The 14,567-nt window shown below is 34.9% G+C and overlaps 1 protein-coding gene across 3 annotated transcripts in view; it reads right to left on the bottom strand.

Annotated features, from left to right (window-relative positions):
• TDRD3 (tudor domain containing 3) overlaps nucleotides 1–14,567 on the bottom strand; it is a 202,927-nt gene that overhangs the window by 109,389 nt on the left and 78,971 nt on the right. For all 3 annotated transcript variants that reach the window (XM_081214807.1, XM_081214805.1, XM_081214806.1), the window contains exons 2-3: nucleotides 12,532–12,616; nucleotides 7,985–8,050 (exon numbers count right to left, since the gene is read on the bottom strand). In XM_081214807.1, coding sequence (XP_081070933.1) covers nucleotides 7,985–8,050; nucleotides 12,532–12,616 — 151 coding nt within the window. The remainder of the gene's footprint in view (nucleotides 1–7,984; nucleotides 8,051–12,531; nucleotides 12,617–14,567) is intronic.

Below are 14,567 nucleotides of genomic sequence, written 5' to 3'. Positions count from 1 at the left end.
GTTTCTAGTATGATCTATTTGGAAAATCACTAGGTAATACAGTTCTTTCTTTCATTCATTATTTTTGTACTATTAAAAGAAAATTAGAAAATAATATTATTTTATACCAAAATCTGACATGTTCAAGGAACAGGAAGATTACTTATTCAAATACTCTGCTTATCTTATGCACAGATTAAAATAAAATTTATGTAAAATTTTTTATTTAAAATATATTTTAAATAAGAACTATTACATAATTTTAGTGTCTAGACCTATGTCTTAATGATTCTGTCACCATTAACATGATGAAGTGCTGGGTAATAAAGCTTTCCAATAAAGGCACAAATAAAGCAACTTTTACTGTATTAGTCTTATTTTACAGATAGACGCACAAGTAATTCATGTCAAAAATACATTCCTTAAACATTTACTTTTGCCTGGAAGTAGTTATATTTTTATATAATATATGAAGTTTTAACCAAAGGCAAATAAAATGAGTAATTCCCGTGTGTTGGCTTCTAAAAATTCTATTAAAATTAATTTTCAGAACATTTTCACGAATACTGTGAAGAGAATTATATTTGGCGTCTGAAGGAAAAATATAAATGGGAAGAGCAGAAAGGGGATATCCCACTTTACTTCTGTTTCACGTGAACAGAGCTTATTTTCTATCTTTTCATCTTATGTATAAACTAAATCTACATCAGCATTAAAAATATTTCAAAGGATAAAATTTGGCAGAGAAAATTCTAGATTCAAATATTCTAAGTTATATATATTTTTTGTTAGCTACATTCAAAGGAAATTCTGAAGAGACGACTTATAAAACTTTGTGAGAAGATGGCAGAGTAGAAGGGCGTCCGCTCACTCGCCCTTGTGAGAGCACCAGAATCACAGCTAACTGCTGCAAAATCGACAGGAAGACACTGGAACTCACCAAAAAAGATACACCACATCCAAAGACAAAGGAGAAGCCACAACAAGACAGTAGGAGAGGCGCTATCACAATAAAATCAAATCCCATAACCACTGGACGGGTGACTCACAAACTGGAGAACAATTATACCACAGAAGTCCACCCACTGGAGTGAAGGTTCTGAGCCCCACATCTGTCTTCCTAACCTGGGGGTCCGGCAACAGGAGAAGGCATTCCCAGAGAACCAGATTTTGAAGGCTAGCGGAATTTTATTGCAGGACTTCGACAGGACAGGGAGAAAAAGAGACTGCACTCTTGGAGGGCACACACAAAGTAGTGTGTGCATAATGACCCGGGGGAAGGAGAAGTGGACCAAGGGGGAAGGAGAAGTGAACCCACAGGAGAGTGAACCAGACCTACCTGCTAGTGTTGGAGGGTGTCCTGCAGAGGTGGGGGTGGCTGTGGTTCACCACGGGGAAAAGGACACTGGCAGCAGAAGTTCTGGAAGGTACTCCTTGGCGTGAGCCCTCCTGGATCTGCCATTAGCCCCACCAAAGAGCCTGTCGCCTCCAGTGTTGGGTCGCCACAGGCCAAACAACCAACAGGGAGGGAACTCAGCCCTGCCCCTCAGCAGATAAGTGGTTTAAAGTTTTACTGAGCTCTGCCACCAGAGCAACACCCAGCTCTACCCACCAGCAGTCCCTCCATTAGGAAACTTGCACAAGCCTCTTAGATAGCCTCATCTGCCAAAGGGTAGACAGCAAAAGCAAAAAGGATGACAATCCTGCAGCCTGTGCAATGAAAACCACATTTATAGAAAGACAACATGAAAAGGCAGAGGACTATGTACCAGATGAAGGAACAAGATAAAACCCCAGAAAAACAACTAAATGAAGTGGAGATAGGCAACCTTCCAGAAAAAGAATTCAGAATAATGATAGTGAAGATGGTCCAGGACCTCAGAAAAAGAATGGAGTCAAAGATTGAGAAGATGCAAGAAATGTTTAACAAATACCTAGAAGAATTAAAGAACATACAAACAAAGACAAACAATACAATAACTGAAATGAAAAATACACTAGAAGGAATCAATAGCAGAATAACTGAGGCAGAAGAACGGATAAGTGACCTGGAAGACAGAATGGTGGAATTCACTGCTGTGGAACAGAATAAAGAAAAAAGAATGAAAAGAAATGAAGACAGCCTAAGTGACCTCTGGGACAACATTAAATGCACCAACATTCACATTAGGGGGGTCCCAAAAGGAGAAAAGAGACAGAAAGGACCTGAGAAAATATTTGAAGATATTATAGTCAAAAACTTCCCTAACATGGGAAAGGAAACAGCCCCCAAGTCCAGGAAGCGCAGAGTCCCAGGCAGGATAAACACAAGGAGAAACATGCCGAGATACATAATAATCAAATTGATAAAACTTAAAGACAAAGAAAAATTATTGAAAGCAGCAAGGGAAAAACAACAAATAACATACAAGGGAACTCCCGTAAGGTTAACAGCTGATTTCTCAGTAGAAATTCTACAAGCCAGAAAGAAATGGCACAATATATTTAAAGTGATTAAAGGGAAGAACCTACAACCAAGATTACTCAACCTGAAAAGGATCTCATTCAGATTCAACGGAGAAATCAAAATATACCTAGAGACAAATGACCAGGAAAACACGACGATCCAAAACCTATGGGATGAAGCAAAAGCTGTTCTAAGAGGGAAATTAATAGCAAGAAACAAGAAAAATCTCAAATAAACAATCTAACCTTACACCTAAAGGAACTGGAGAAAGAAGAACAAACAAAACCCAAACTTAGCAGAAGGATAGATTTCATAAGTCGGAGCAGAAATAAATGAAACAGAAACAAAGATAGCAAAGATCAATAAAACTAAAAGCTGGTTCTTTGAGAAGATAAACAAAATTGAGAAACCTTTAGCCAGACTCATCAAGAAAAAAAGGAAGAGGACTCAAATCAATAAAACTAGAAATGAAAAAGGAGAAATTACAACAGACACCGCAGAAATACAAAGCACCATAAAAGACTACAACAAGCAACTCTATGCCAATAAAATGGACAACCTGGAAGAAATGGACAAATATTTAGAAAGGTATAACCTTCCAACACTGAAGCAAGAAAATATGAACAATCACAAGTAATGAAATTAAAATTGTGATTAAAAATCTTCCAACAAACAAAAGTCCAGGACCAGATGGCTTCACAGGTGAATTCTATCAAACATTTAGAAAAGAGCTAACACCTATCCTTCTCAAACTCTTCCAAAAAATTGCAGAGAAAGGAACACTCCCAAATTCATTCTATTAGGCCACCATCACCCTGATACCAAAACCAGACAAAGATACTATAAGAAAATTACAGACCAATATCCCTGACGAATATAGATGCAAAAATCCTCAACAAAATACTAGCAAACAGAATCCAACAACACATTAAAAGGATCATACACCATGATCAAGCAGGACTTATCCCACGGATGCAAGGATTCTTCAATATATGCAAATCAATCAATGTGATATACCATATTAACAAACTGAAGAATAAAAACCATATGATCATCTCAACAGATGCAGAAAAAGCTTCTGACAAAATTCAACATCCATTTATGATAAAAATCTCCAGGAAGTGGGCATAGAGGCAAGGGAACCTAACTCAACATACTAAAGGCCATACATGACAAACCCACAGCAAACATCATTCTCAATGGCGAAAAATTGAAAGCATTTCCACCAAGATAAGGAAAAAGACAAGGATGTCCACTCTCCAGTCTTATTCAGTATAGTTTTGGAAGTCCTAACTATGGCAATCAGAGAAGAAAAAGAAATAAAAGGAATACAAATTGGAAAAGAAAAAGTAAAACTGTCACTGTTTGCAGATGACATGATACTATACATAGGTAATCCTAAAGATGCGGCCAGAAAACTACTAGAGCTAATCAATTAATTTGGTAAAGTTACAGGATACAAAATTAATGCACAGAAATCTCTTGCATTCCTATACACTAACAGTGAAAGATCAGAAAGAGAAATTAAGGAAACAATCCCATTCACTCTTGCAACAAAAAGAATACATTACCCAGCAATAAACGTATGTAAGGAGGGAAAAGACCTGTACTCAGAAAACTGTAAGACACTGGTGAAAGAAATCAAAGATAACACAAACAGATGGAGAGATATACCATGTTCTTGGAATGGAAGAATCAATATTGTGAAAAACACTATACTACCCAAAGCAATCTACAGGTTCAATGCAATCCCTATCAAATTACCAATGGCATTTTTTACAGAACTAGAACAAAAAATCTTAAAATTTGTATGGAGACACAAAAGACCCGGAACAGCCAAAGCAATCTTGAGGGGAAAAAACGGAGCTGGAGGAATCACTCCCTGACTTCAGACTACACTACAAACAGTAATCAAGACAATATGGTACTGGCAGAAAAACAGAAATACAGATCAATGGAACAGGATAGAAAGCCCAGAGATAAACCCACACATCTATGGTCAACTAATCTAGGACAAAGGAGGCAGGGATATACAATGGAGAAAAGACAGTCTCTTCAATAAATGGTGCTGGGAAAATTTGGCAGCTACATGTAAAAGAATGAAATTAGAACACTCCCTAACACCATACACAAGAATAAATTCAAAATGGATTAAAGACCTAAATGTAAGACCAGACACTATAAAACTCTTAGAGGTAAACATATGAAGAACACTCTCGGACATAAATCACAGCAAGATCTTTTTTGACCCAACTCCTAGAGTAATGAAAATAAAAACAAAAATAAACAAATGGGACCTAATGAAACTTAAACGCTTTTGCACAGCAAAGGAAACTATAAACAAGATGAAAAGACAACCCTCAGGATAGGAGAAAATATCTGCAAACAAATCAACAGACAAAGGATTAATCTCCAAAATATATAAACAGCTCATGCAGCTCAATATTGAAAAAAACAAACAACCCAATCAAAAACTCAGCAGAAGACCTAGGTAGACATTTCTCCAAAGAAGACTTAGAGATGGCCAAGAGGCACATGAAAAGCTGCTCAACATCACTAATTATTAGAGAAATGCAAATCAAAACTACAATGAGGTATCACCTCACACTGATTAGAGTGGGCATCATCAGAATATCTACAAACAACAAATGCTGGAGAGGGTGTGGAGAAAAGGGAACCCTCTTACACTGTTAGTGGGAATGTAAATTGATACAGCCACTACGGAGAACAGTATGGAGGTTCCTTAGAAAACTAAAAGTAGAACTACCATATGACCCAGCAATCCCACTACTGGGCATATACCCAGAGAAAACCATAACTCAAAAACACACATGTACCCCTTGGACTTCCCTGGTGGTGCAGTGGGTAAGAATCCACCTGCCAATGCAGGGGACACGGGTTCCAGCCCTGGTCCAGGAAGATCCCACATGCCACGGAGCAACTAAGCCCGTGTGCTACAACTACTGAGTCTGCACTCTACAGCCTGTGAGCCATAACTACTGAGCCTGTGTGCCACAACTACTGAAGCCCACGTGCCTAGAGCCCGTGCTCCACAAGAGAAGCCACCACAATGAGAAGTCTATGCACTGCAATGAAGAGTAGCTCTCACTCGACACAACTAGAGAAAGCCTGTGCACAGCAACAAAGACCCAGCGCAGCCAGAAATAAAATTAATTTAAAAAAAAATACACATGCACTCCAATGTTCATTGCAGCACTATTTACAATAGCCAGGTCATGGTAGCAACCTAGGTGTCCACAGACAGAAGAATGGATGAAGAAGATGTGGTACATATATACAATGGAATATTACTCAGCCATAAAAAGGAACAAAATTGGGTCATTGTAGAGACGTGGATGGACCTAGAGACTGTCATACAGAATGAAGTAAGTCAGAAAGAGAAAAACAATTATCGTATATTAACGCATATATGTGGAATCTAGAAAAATGGTACAGATGAACCAGTTTGCAAGGCAGAAATAGAGACACAGATGTAGAGAACAAACGTATGGACACCAAAGGGGGAAAGCAGGGCTGGGGGGTGGTGGTGGGATGAATTGGCAGATTGGGATTGATATATATATACAGTAATATGTATAAAATAGATAACTGATTAAAAAGTATTTTTTAAAAAATGCTGAGAAGTTGGAGGAAGAGAAAACTCTTATCAGTACCTTTCCCCATGAGCTTATAGCAGAGATAGGTTCTGAGTATCCCTAAAGACACACGAAGAAACAATGGAAAATCAATAATCCAGAATGCTAGTTTTCTTAAATCAACTAGCATAAGGATGCACAGCCACTGCTTTGACGTTAGTTACTTTTCCTGTAAAGAACTGTTGCATTCATCAGACCTGTCCAAGACTGCTGCCTAATTTGGAGTTCTATACCCCAGAAGTTTTCTAATTACGCTTCCCAGACCAGCAGAATCAACATCCCACAGAAACTTGTTCATAATATAAATTCTCGGGCTCTATCCCAGTTCAATGGAGACAGAGGGGTGGGAGTGGGAGAGGTTAGAGGCTGGCAATGAGTGTTCTAGCCAGGCCTCAGGATGATTCTGATGCATGCTGAGCTCTGAGAACTACGACCACAACCAGAAAAAGAAATGTAAGGAACTGGAGAGGACTCTGAGAAGAACAATGAAGATGAATGGAATGCCTGAGACAGAATAAACAGAGGAACCAAGATAGGTGGCTTTAGCAAGAAGAAACCTGTGGTACTGACATTTACAAGGCTTCAAGTATATGAAGAGTTATTCACAAGGGAAGGTAAACCATATGTTCTCCATTTCCCCTGAGGGAAGATAAAGAAGACGTTACGGACTTCAAGTTGCATCATAAGAAATTTAGGTTAAAATACAACTAAAGTTTGCTGACACAGAGTGTTGTTAAACATTAAAATGAATTGTTAAGGCGTTTGTAGAACTTTCTTCTCTGAGTATCTGCTTCAAAAACTACTGTAGGGCTTCCCTGGTGGCGCAGTGGTTGAGAGTCTGCCTGCCGATGCAGGGGACAGGGGTTCGTGCCCCAGTCCAGGAGGATCCCACGTGCCGCGGAGCAGCTGGGCCCGTGAGCCATGGCTGCTGAGCCTGTGCATCCAGAGCCTGTGCTCCTCAACGGGAGAGGCCACAACAGTGAGAGACCCACGTACCGCAAGAAAAAAAAAAAAAAACTACTGTAAATTATAAAATAAACTCTTGTTTTCTTTCCAGCTAAATGATTACCATCTACTGCATAAGGGAAAATGTGAAAAATATGTTGTTGCATTTCAGACCTTTTAAAATTATCTAAAATTTAAAATATCTGAGGTACAGCAACTATCTTAAATATCTGAGTGTTAAAATGATAAGAATACTTATTCAAACACAAAACATATACATTCAAAGTATTTCTTTAAATTATACATAATAATGTTCTGTAATAGTTCAAAAAGTGAGCAGTAGCACATATAAAATTCTTGGTTGACGCAATTTACATGTATTTTCAAATAAAAAGAAGAAATTGAATACAAATGAATAAGAAGTAAAAGACTGACTAGTTGGTATCTAAAAATTGTATCCCTGTATTTTAAAAACATCACTGAAAAATTCATAACATGAATACATATATGTGTTACACAAAATGATAGCAGCAACCAAATGCACGGCTTTGCCAATTGCTCCTAACACTCTTTCCCAATCTTATAGTTTTATATTAATAAGTTCATTAAACAAATATGGTTAACAGGTAACTAAAATAAAAAGATACAAAAAGGTCCTTTTCCTGAGCACCAATAATATCTGGTAAGTCTCACATGTAAAGTAAGTGTGTCATAGTTACAATTCCTGAAACAAAAGGTTTTTTTTAAATGTTGAAAAGTCACCAAAAGTTTAAAAGTTTAAGCTTTAATAATTTTCCATGTGTATAGGAAGTCACTATAATGATAAATCTGTGACTTGTTCACCTCCAAAATATTTTGAAGTTGCAGTCTTCATTGACAAAAAATAATTCCAGTAATTTAGTAGATGTTCATATTTATTGTACTTAGCATAATTTAGGAAGTTAACATTTTTCATTACCTTTTCCACCTTTCCACCATTGATGTCACTGGGGAGGAATTTCTTGCCAATTGTTCTCAAGTCTGTCTAAAATAAAGATATTATTATTAACATAAAATTATAGAGAAAAGTGAATCTAAATCTAATCTCACTCACCAACAAAAGATAAAATTACTTAAGGTGTGTGGAACAAAATTTAAATAAATGTCTTTCAACTGATTATGAGATCTATATATATATAAAATCACTCTTTTCTAATAACACAGTCCCATACATACATTGTTTAAAGTACATCAAAGGCCTTATTTGTATCTGGTCATACTTCTCTAGATACCCTTTTAACTTACTAAGTCTTCTTTATTAAAATCTAAAACTTGATTTTATGAAACTATATAGTCTTACTAAAAAGTTAATGCCACAATCCAAAACTAAATGACTACTTTGAACATATAAACAGAGTATATTTTTGACAACTAAATTCTATATAACCTTGATATGCAGAGAAATGAAAACACATTACTCTATAGGCTGTGATACTTATGACATAACAAAGCTACACAACATAAAAATATCCCAGAGAACAATACCACTGCAACAGCAAGAAATTGTAAGACTATACTGTAGTAAATACTTATTTCATTTGCTTTTTAAACAAATTACAGAAACAGAAGTTGGTGAACAAATGACTAACCACATGAAAAGTCCCAAGTACATATTATTCAGCAAACCAAAGCAAAACATAAAAAGGACAACATAGGACTAAGATAAAAGTTGTAGGATTTCTGACATAAAAACAGAACTTCAACTACACAGTCTACATAAAAAAACAGACTTTTTCAGGATTTTGTCTTCTTTAAGTAAGAAGAAGTGAAAACTAAAGGAAAAGTAAGAAATTTGTTCAGAAGAAAACTACTACTACTCATGAAAAAGGCCTAATTATTTAAGCTAAGAAATTATCTTGCTGCTTGAGATAGTGAGGTTAGATTAATAACTAAATTTGTACTGTTTTGTTATTCCTTAAATATAGTAAAGAGAAGCTCTTCATTGCCTCAAGAGCAAAACAAAACAGACTTAGAGTGCATTTAATCACAAAATGTATAAGGGAGAAATTTATATTAGACTTAAGGAGAAAATACTAGATGATTAAAATTACTGTATTATAAAAGGATTACATATAGAGAAGTAGGATAGTCTTCTTTGAACACCTACAATAATAGAATATCCTCTTATTTGAAATATCCATATATGGTCAGCTTAAGAAACAAGCATACATGTAATACAACCCTCACAGATCCTTTCCAGTCTTTTACTACAATGATTTATAATTTATTTCTCAATGTAATGCAAGGATCACTCCTAAAGTAAAACTCACTGAATGGAACTGCCAGGTAAACTAAGCCCCAAATCCAAATACTTGTTTAACAATGTTTCAGGTTTATCCTTTTTGCAGCCTCCACCCAATAACAGAGTGAAAGAATACTAAGCAACATATGGGGAAAAAATACTTTCTTATACTAGCATTTCCTATATTAGGATTGTTTTGAAGATTAAATAATGCATGTAAAGCATTCAGCACAATGACTTGCAAACAGTAAGCACTTAATGAATGTTAGCTATCATGTTTACTTTAGTAAATATAAAACATGCATATTGTTATCATCTGAACGTGTACAAGTCAATAATACAACTAACAGTTCATAAAAACATAAGCATTATCTTGAAGTCACTCAAAAGCTGAAATATTTAAATACGTATAAAAAACAGAATATATAAAAATTTTATGATACATCATGGTCCTTCATTTCTGGTTTTTATCACTAATTATAAAATTAAAATAAAATGAGGCATTAATATAAATGAGAAATGAGCACTAGACTAAAATCCTAAACTTTGATTTACTACATACTGTAATTAACTAATATGACCCGGGACACGTCAGAAATTCTCTAAATCCAGTTAACTTATTCCTCTGTAACATGGAAAATATATTACCAATTCTATCTTCCAAAGCTGTTGTCAGGCTAAAAGGAGACAATGTATTCAAAGTGCCATACACACATATAAGGAATGTTATTTCATTGTTCTTTTAGCAAGATGAAAATGACCTACCAAATCTTTAAACATCCTAAATTCAAAGTCAATTTATGAGTTCTGCAAAGGCAATTCTATGATTCAGATGCTGTTATATCAGGGTCACTAGGATAACTGGGTCCAAAAATACATTTATAGTGAATAAGCAATCATGCAGGAGAAATATTTAACCTATAACATTGTGCACATGCAAACAAGATTCCTGACTATTTCTTCAAGTAAGTTCAGCAGAATATCTATTTGGCAAATCATTTTGTATTACACAGAATCTTAAAAGAAATTTAAAAATAATCTTTTAAATTTTTTACTGTTACATATTATTTAGTAATTTAAGACTAGGCCATCATTTAATTTTTTTCTGAATAATTCAGGAATTTGAACGCAAAACTACATGCTGAATTTCAAGGTTATTTCTTAATATCCTTACTCCTCATTCTACAGAGGAAAAAAATTAAGAACCTCCCTCCTTTCAACATAAAAACCCATGCAGAAAAGAGTTACATAGCAGCTCTGAGGCTGCTATCTTTAGAAGGGCCTGCTTACAAAGTTGGCCCGAAGGTGTCATCTGGGAACTTGGCACTTGAACCATTCCCTAACTGAAAATGTGGTTCACTGCCTAAATTATTTGTGTTAACAATGTGATTTATGGTAAACACCTGCTTTTTAAGGGGGGGAGTCTGGAATTTTATTTCATGCTAAGCAGAGAGTACCTTCCTAAGCAGCCCAATAATAGCCTAATGGACTTCCCTGGGCAGGAAAACCATATACATACCATTGCTTTGTTCACTGCTAGATAAAGGAACAAATTCAGTGTGTTCCCACTGGTGGAAGAGAACATAAGCAAGCTTATGCATGGATTATTCTCCCAATATGTAATAAGTTATATATAAGAACTAATAATGCAAGTCTTTCTCAATTAGTGATTAACATCCCACAATCACTCGAAAGTTAAAAAACTTCAACAGAAACAATGCATATACCTGATTTTATTTAAAGGTTATAAACTTGAAACTTAGATTATTTGTCTGGTGTAGACTTCATCCCGATTAAAAGTATTTTTTTATCCTATTATATCACATAATAGCTTTGGACTGCAGTATTTAACTATATATTTTAAAGAAAATTATAAAGACAAATTGATTCACTAAGATAATAATCATCATGTACCTCTTATGTACACAGGACAAATACTTTATGTTGACTTATTTTACTTAGTTTCATACCCAATTTATACATAGCTCAATGCTATTTACCTATGTATATAAATAAGAAAAATAAAAAAGAACAGAAGATTGTCACAAAGCCTTTTTCCTATCATCTTTAGGACTTTTTTTAATAAACAAAGAAACTAGGGTTCTTTATACCATTTTTTGAAAATAAAATTCACTAATTTGGGTGCAAATCAAGGAAAGTTAAAGTGTCTAGCAAATATTCCCATTTGTAGTCACAGATAACACACAATTTCTAAAAAACCTGTTGGTCTTATTGAATAAAATTTCAAAGCAGCTAAAAAAATCAAAGGTTTAAAAATATAAATTTTATGTTTAAACCCAAGTTTAATTATGTAAATATAAATTTAAGTAATTTGAAAAGTTATACACAGTTATATATTTATTTATACTTCACGTGTTCTTATCAGTTGTCGCCCTTTCTGCTTTATGCTAAACCTACTTTGCAGTGACATAATGGATTTATCAGACAGTAATTCTCTTCTGAATTTCACTGATTATGTATCATAGTATATGAAGTTGATTAATAGACTGTGACTGCAAAGGTGATACAAAAAAAACTCCCATAGGGTAACTGCAAGATTGAAAAAAGAATATTAACTTACTTACATCTGTACTTCAAACAATTTTTATAACTCTTCAAAAAAATCCAAAAGTCAATCCCAATTATAGAAAAGATACAACTATACAAATGGGTAGAGGGAAAGAGCTTGGAACGAAATATACACCAAAACATTAACAGTAATTATTTGGTTTTATTATTTTACTTTTCTGTATTTTCTGAAGTAGTCGTATGGTACCATATATACGACTTTTATCAACAGGAAAAGTTACTTTGAAAGAAAAAATACAACTGCCAAGAAGCTATAACCTAGCTAGAGTTTCTATGTAAATTAAATGTCAATTTGTTTTCATGAATATGATCAGTTTTTACTGCTATTACATAGCTACTGTAAATGTAATGAAATTCTGTAACTGATCACAGGGTGAAAATAAAGTTTTAATTGCATTTTTCCCTTTTTCATTGAATTCTGAATAATAGATGTTAAAGAAATATATATTTCTAATAATTGGCTTATATGAGATTACCAAATTCAACAAACATCCCTGCAACTTAAAATGGACAATAAAAATGCAAGATGATTTATGATTTTTTCTCATCATAAAATCCAGTTTATTCTATGAGATATTTTTCATAAATATAGCTTCCAGATTTAAAACGTTTATAAGTTAATAAATAAAACCTACATTGAGAGCAATCAGGATGATGTCATTTATATTGACTTTGTCAGGAGAACTTGTGCATGCTTCAATGCCTTCATCTGAAAGATACCTGTTAAAATAAAATAAATGGCTTAATATTTTCTAAAATCAAACTTAACCAAAATTATTTTCTTAAGTCTACATGCAATTTTGTTCTCTACTATAAAATGCTTCCACTACAAATACTAGGCAAAAAGCGTCCTGGATACTCCGTTTATTTACTATCTGATAGAACAGGACAGACAATGCGTATTTTTCCTCTTTTATATCTTTAAAGGGATACTGTGTTAATAAAAGTATCCATATGTTTTCTGAGAAAAGCTATTTAACCATCAATATACTTCTTAAGGAATGAATGAGCTCCTCTTTACTATTATACAAATACAATATCCGACTTAAATATTTAGTAGTACAGTAAACTCTTAAGAGATCGAGATGTGCTATAAAAATAGAACTAAAAACAACATAGATTTAAATATAGTCCAACAAGCTTTCTTCTGGGCTACTTACTCACATTATCTTCTCAAGTCCCCTTTCTCTAACATAATGTTCCCAAGAATCTTTCAATAAATACTACTGACTCCAAACAGCACAAAGATAGGCAACTTTTTACCTTACATCTTTTACTTTTCCTGTCTCTTTTCAGTTTTTTTTACTCATTGTCTTATTGCCCTTTTTTTTTATTCAGTCCAAACCAACCATACATCTGTAGCAGACAATAATTAATTCAAGAGTAAAAGGATTATTGAATCCAAAGGGGGGAAAAATCATCTCTACCAATTCACCCACGCCCAATACAGTCATTTTGAGATTCTTGGATAAATTCTACAATTCAGATATCATCCCCCAAAAAGTCCACCTGTAAAAATGCCCATTAACATTAGGCATCTTGTGTAATCAGTATCAGATACTCCTTTAACCAAAGGTCTGATGCTAGCATTGCCACTGTAGACATTCTCCCACTAAAAAGATCCCACTACTGGGCATATACCCTGAGAAAACCGTAATTCAAAAAGATACATGTAACCCAATGTTCCTTGCAGCACTATTTACAATAGCCAGAACATGGAAGCAACCTAAATGTCCATAGATAGATGAATGGATGAAAAAGATGTGGTACATATATATACAATGGAATATTACTCAGCCATAAAAAGGAACGAAATTGAGTCATCTGTAGTGATGTGGGTGGACCTAGAGTCTGTCATATAGAGTGAAGGAAGTCAGAAAGAAAAAAAGCAAATACCATACATTAACGCATATATATGGAATCTAGAAAAATGGTACTGATGAACCTAGTGGCAGGGCAGGAACAGAGACACAGTCTGAGGGAACGGACTTGTGGACACAGGTGGGTACGGGGAGGGTGAGATGAACTCAGAGAGTAACACTGACATATATACACTACCATGTGTAAAACAGATAGCTAGTGGGAAGCTGCTGTATAGCACAGGGAGATCAGCTCGGTACTTTGTGATGACCTAGAGGGGTGGGATGGGGAGGGTGGGAGGGAGGCCCAAGAGGGAGGGGATATAGGCATACATATAGCTGACTCACTTTGTTGTACAAGAGAAACTAACACAACATTGGAAAGCAATTATAATCTAATAAAGATGAAAAAAAAAAAAAAAAGATACAGGAGTGCTAGTCTGACAGAGCTAACTCCAGCTCTTCCTGATGGCCAGCAATTCCACCATCAACCCCCAACCTTAGGCTGATTCTAAGACACTTGTCAATGTAAACTTTACCTGAAGACAGCAACCAAAGAGCATATGCCTTTAAGAAACACAGGATGAATGATTTCTCAAAAGTAAAAGGGCAAGTGAAAAGAAATGTGAATAGGAGACTACAAAAAGCAATAGAAAATTAAAGCTGATAAACCTACATAAGACCAAGGAGGTAAAAGAAAGGAATGTGTATATAAATCAAAGCAAGATGTGTTTTAAAAAAATAGATACTATTAGAAGTTGAAGACCATGGCAGTGCTAAACTACAATGATGAATGAAGGCAAGGAGTTAAG

Source organism: Mesoplodon bidens (assembly GCF_964165515.1).
Source record: "Mesoplodon bidens genome assembly, chromosome: 17".
NCBI classification, from domain to species: Eukaryota; Metazoa; Chordata; class Mammalia; order Artiodactyla; family Ziphiidae; genus Mesoplodon; species Mesoplodon bidens.
The sequence above is the reverse complement of the archived record's forward strand: the minus strand, read 5'-3'. Positions and strand labels throughout refer to the sequence as shown.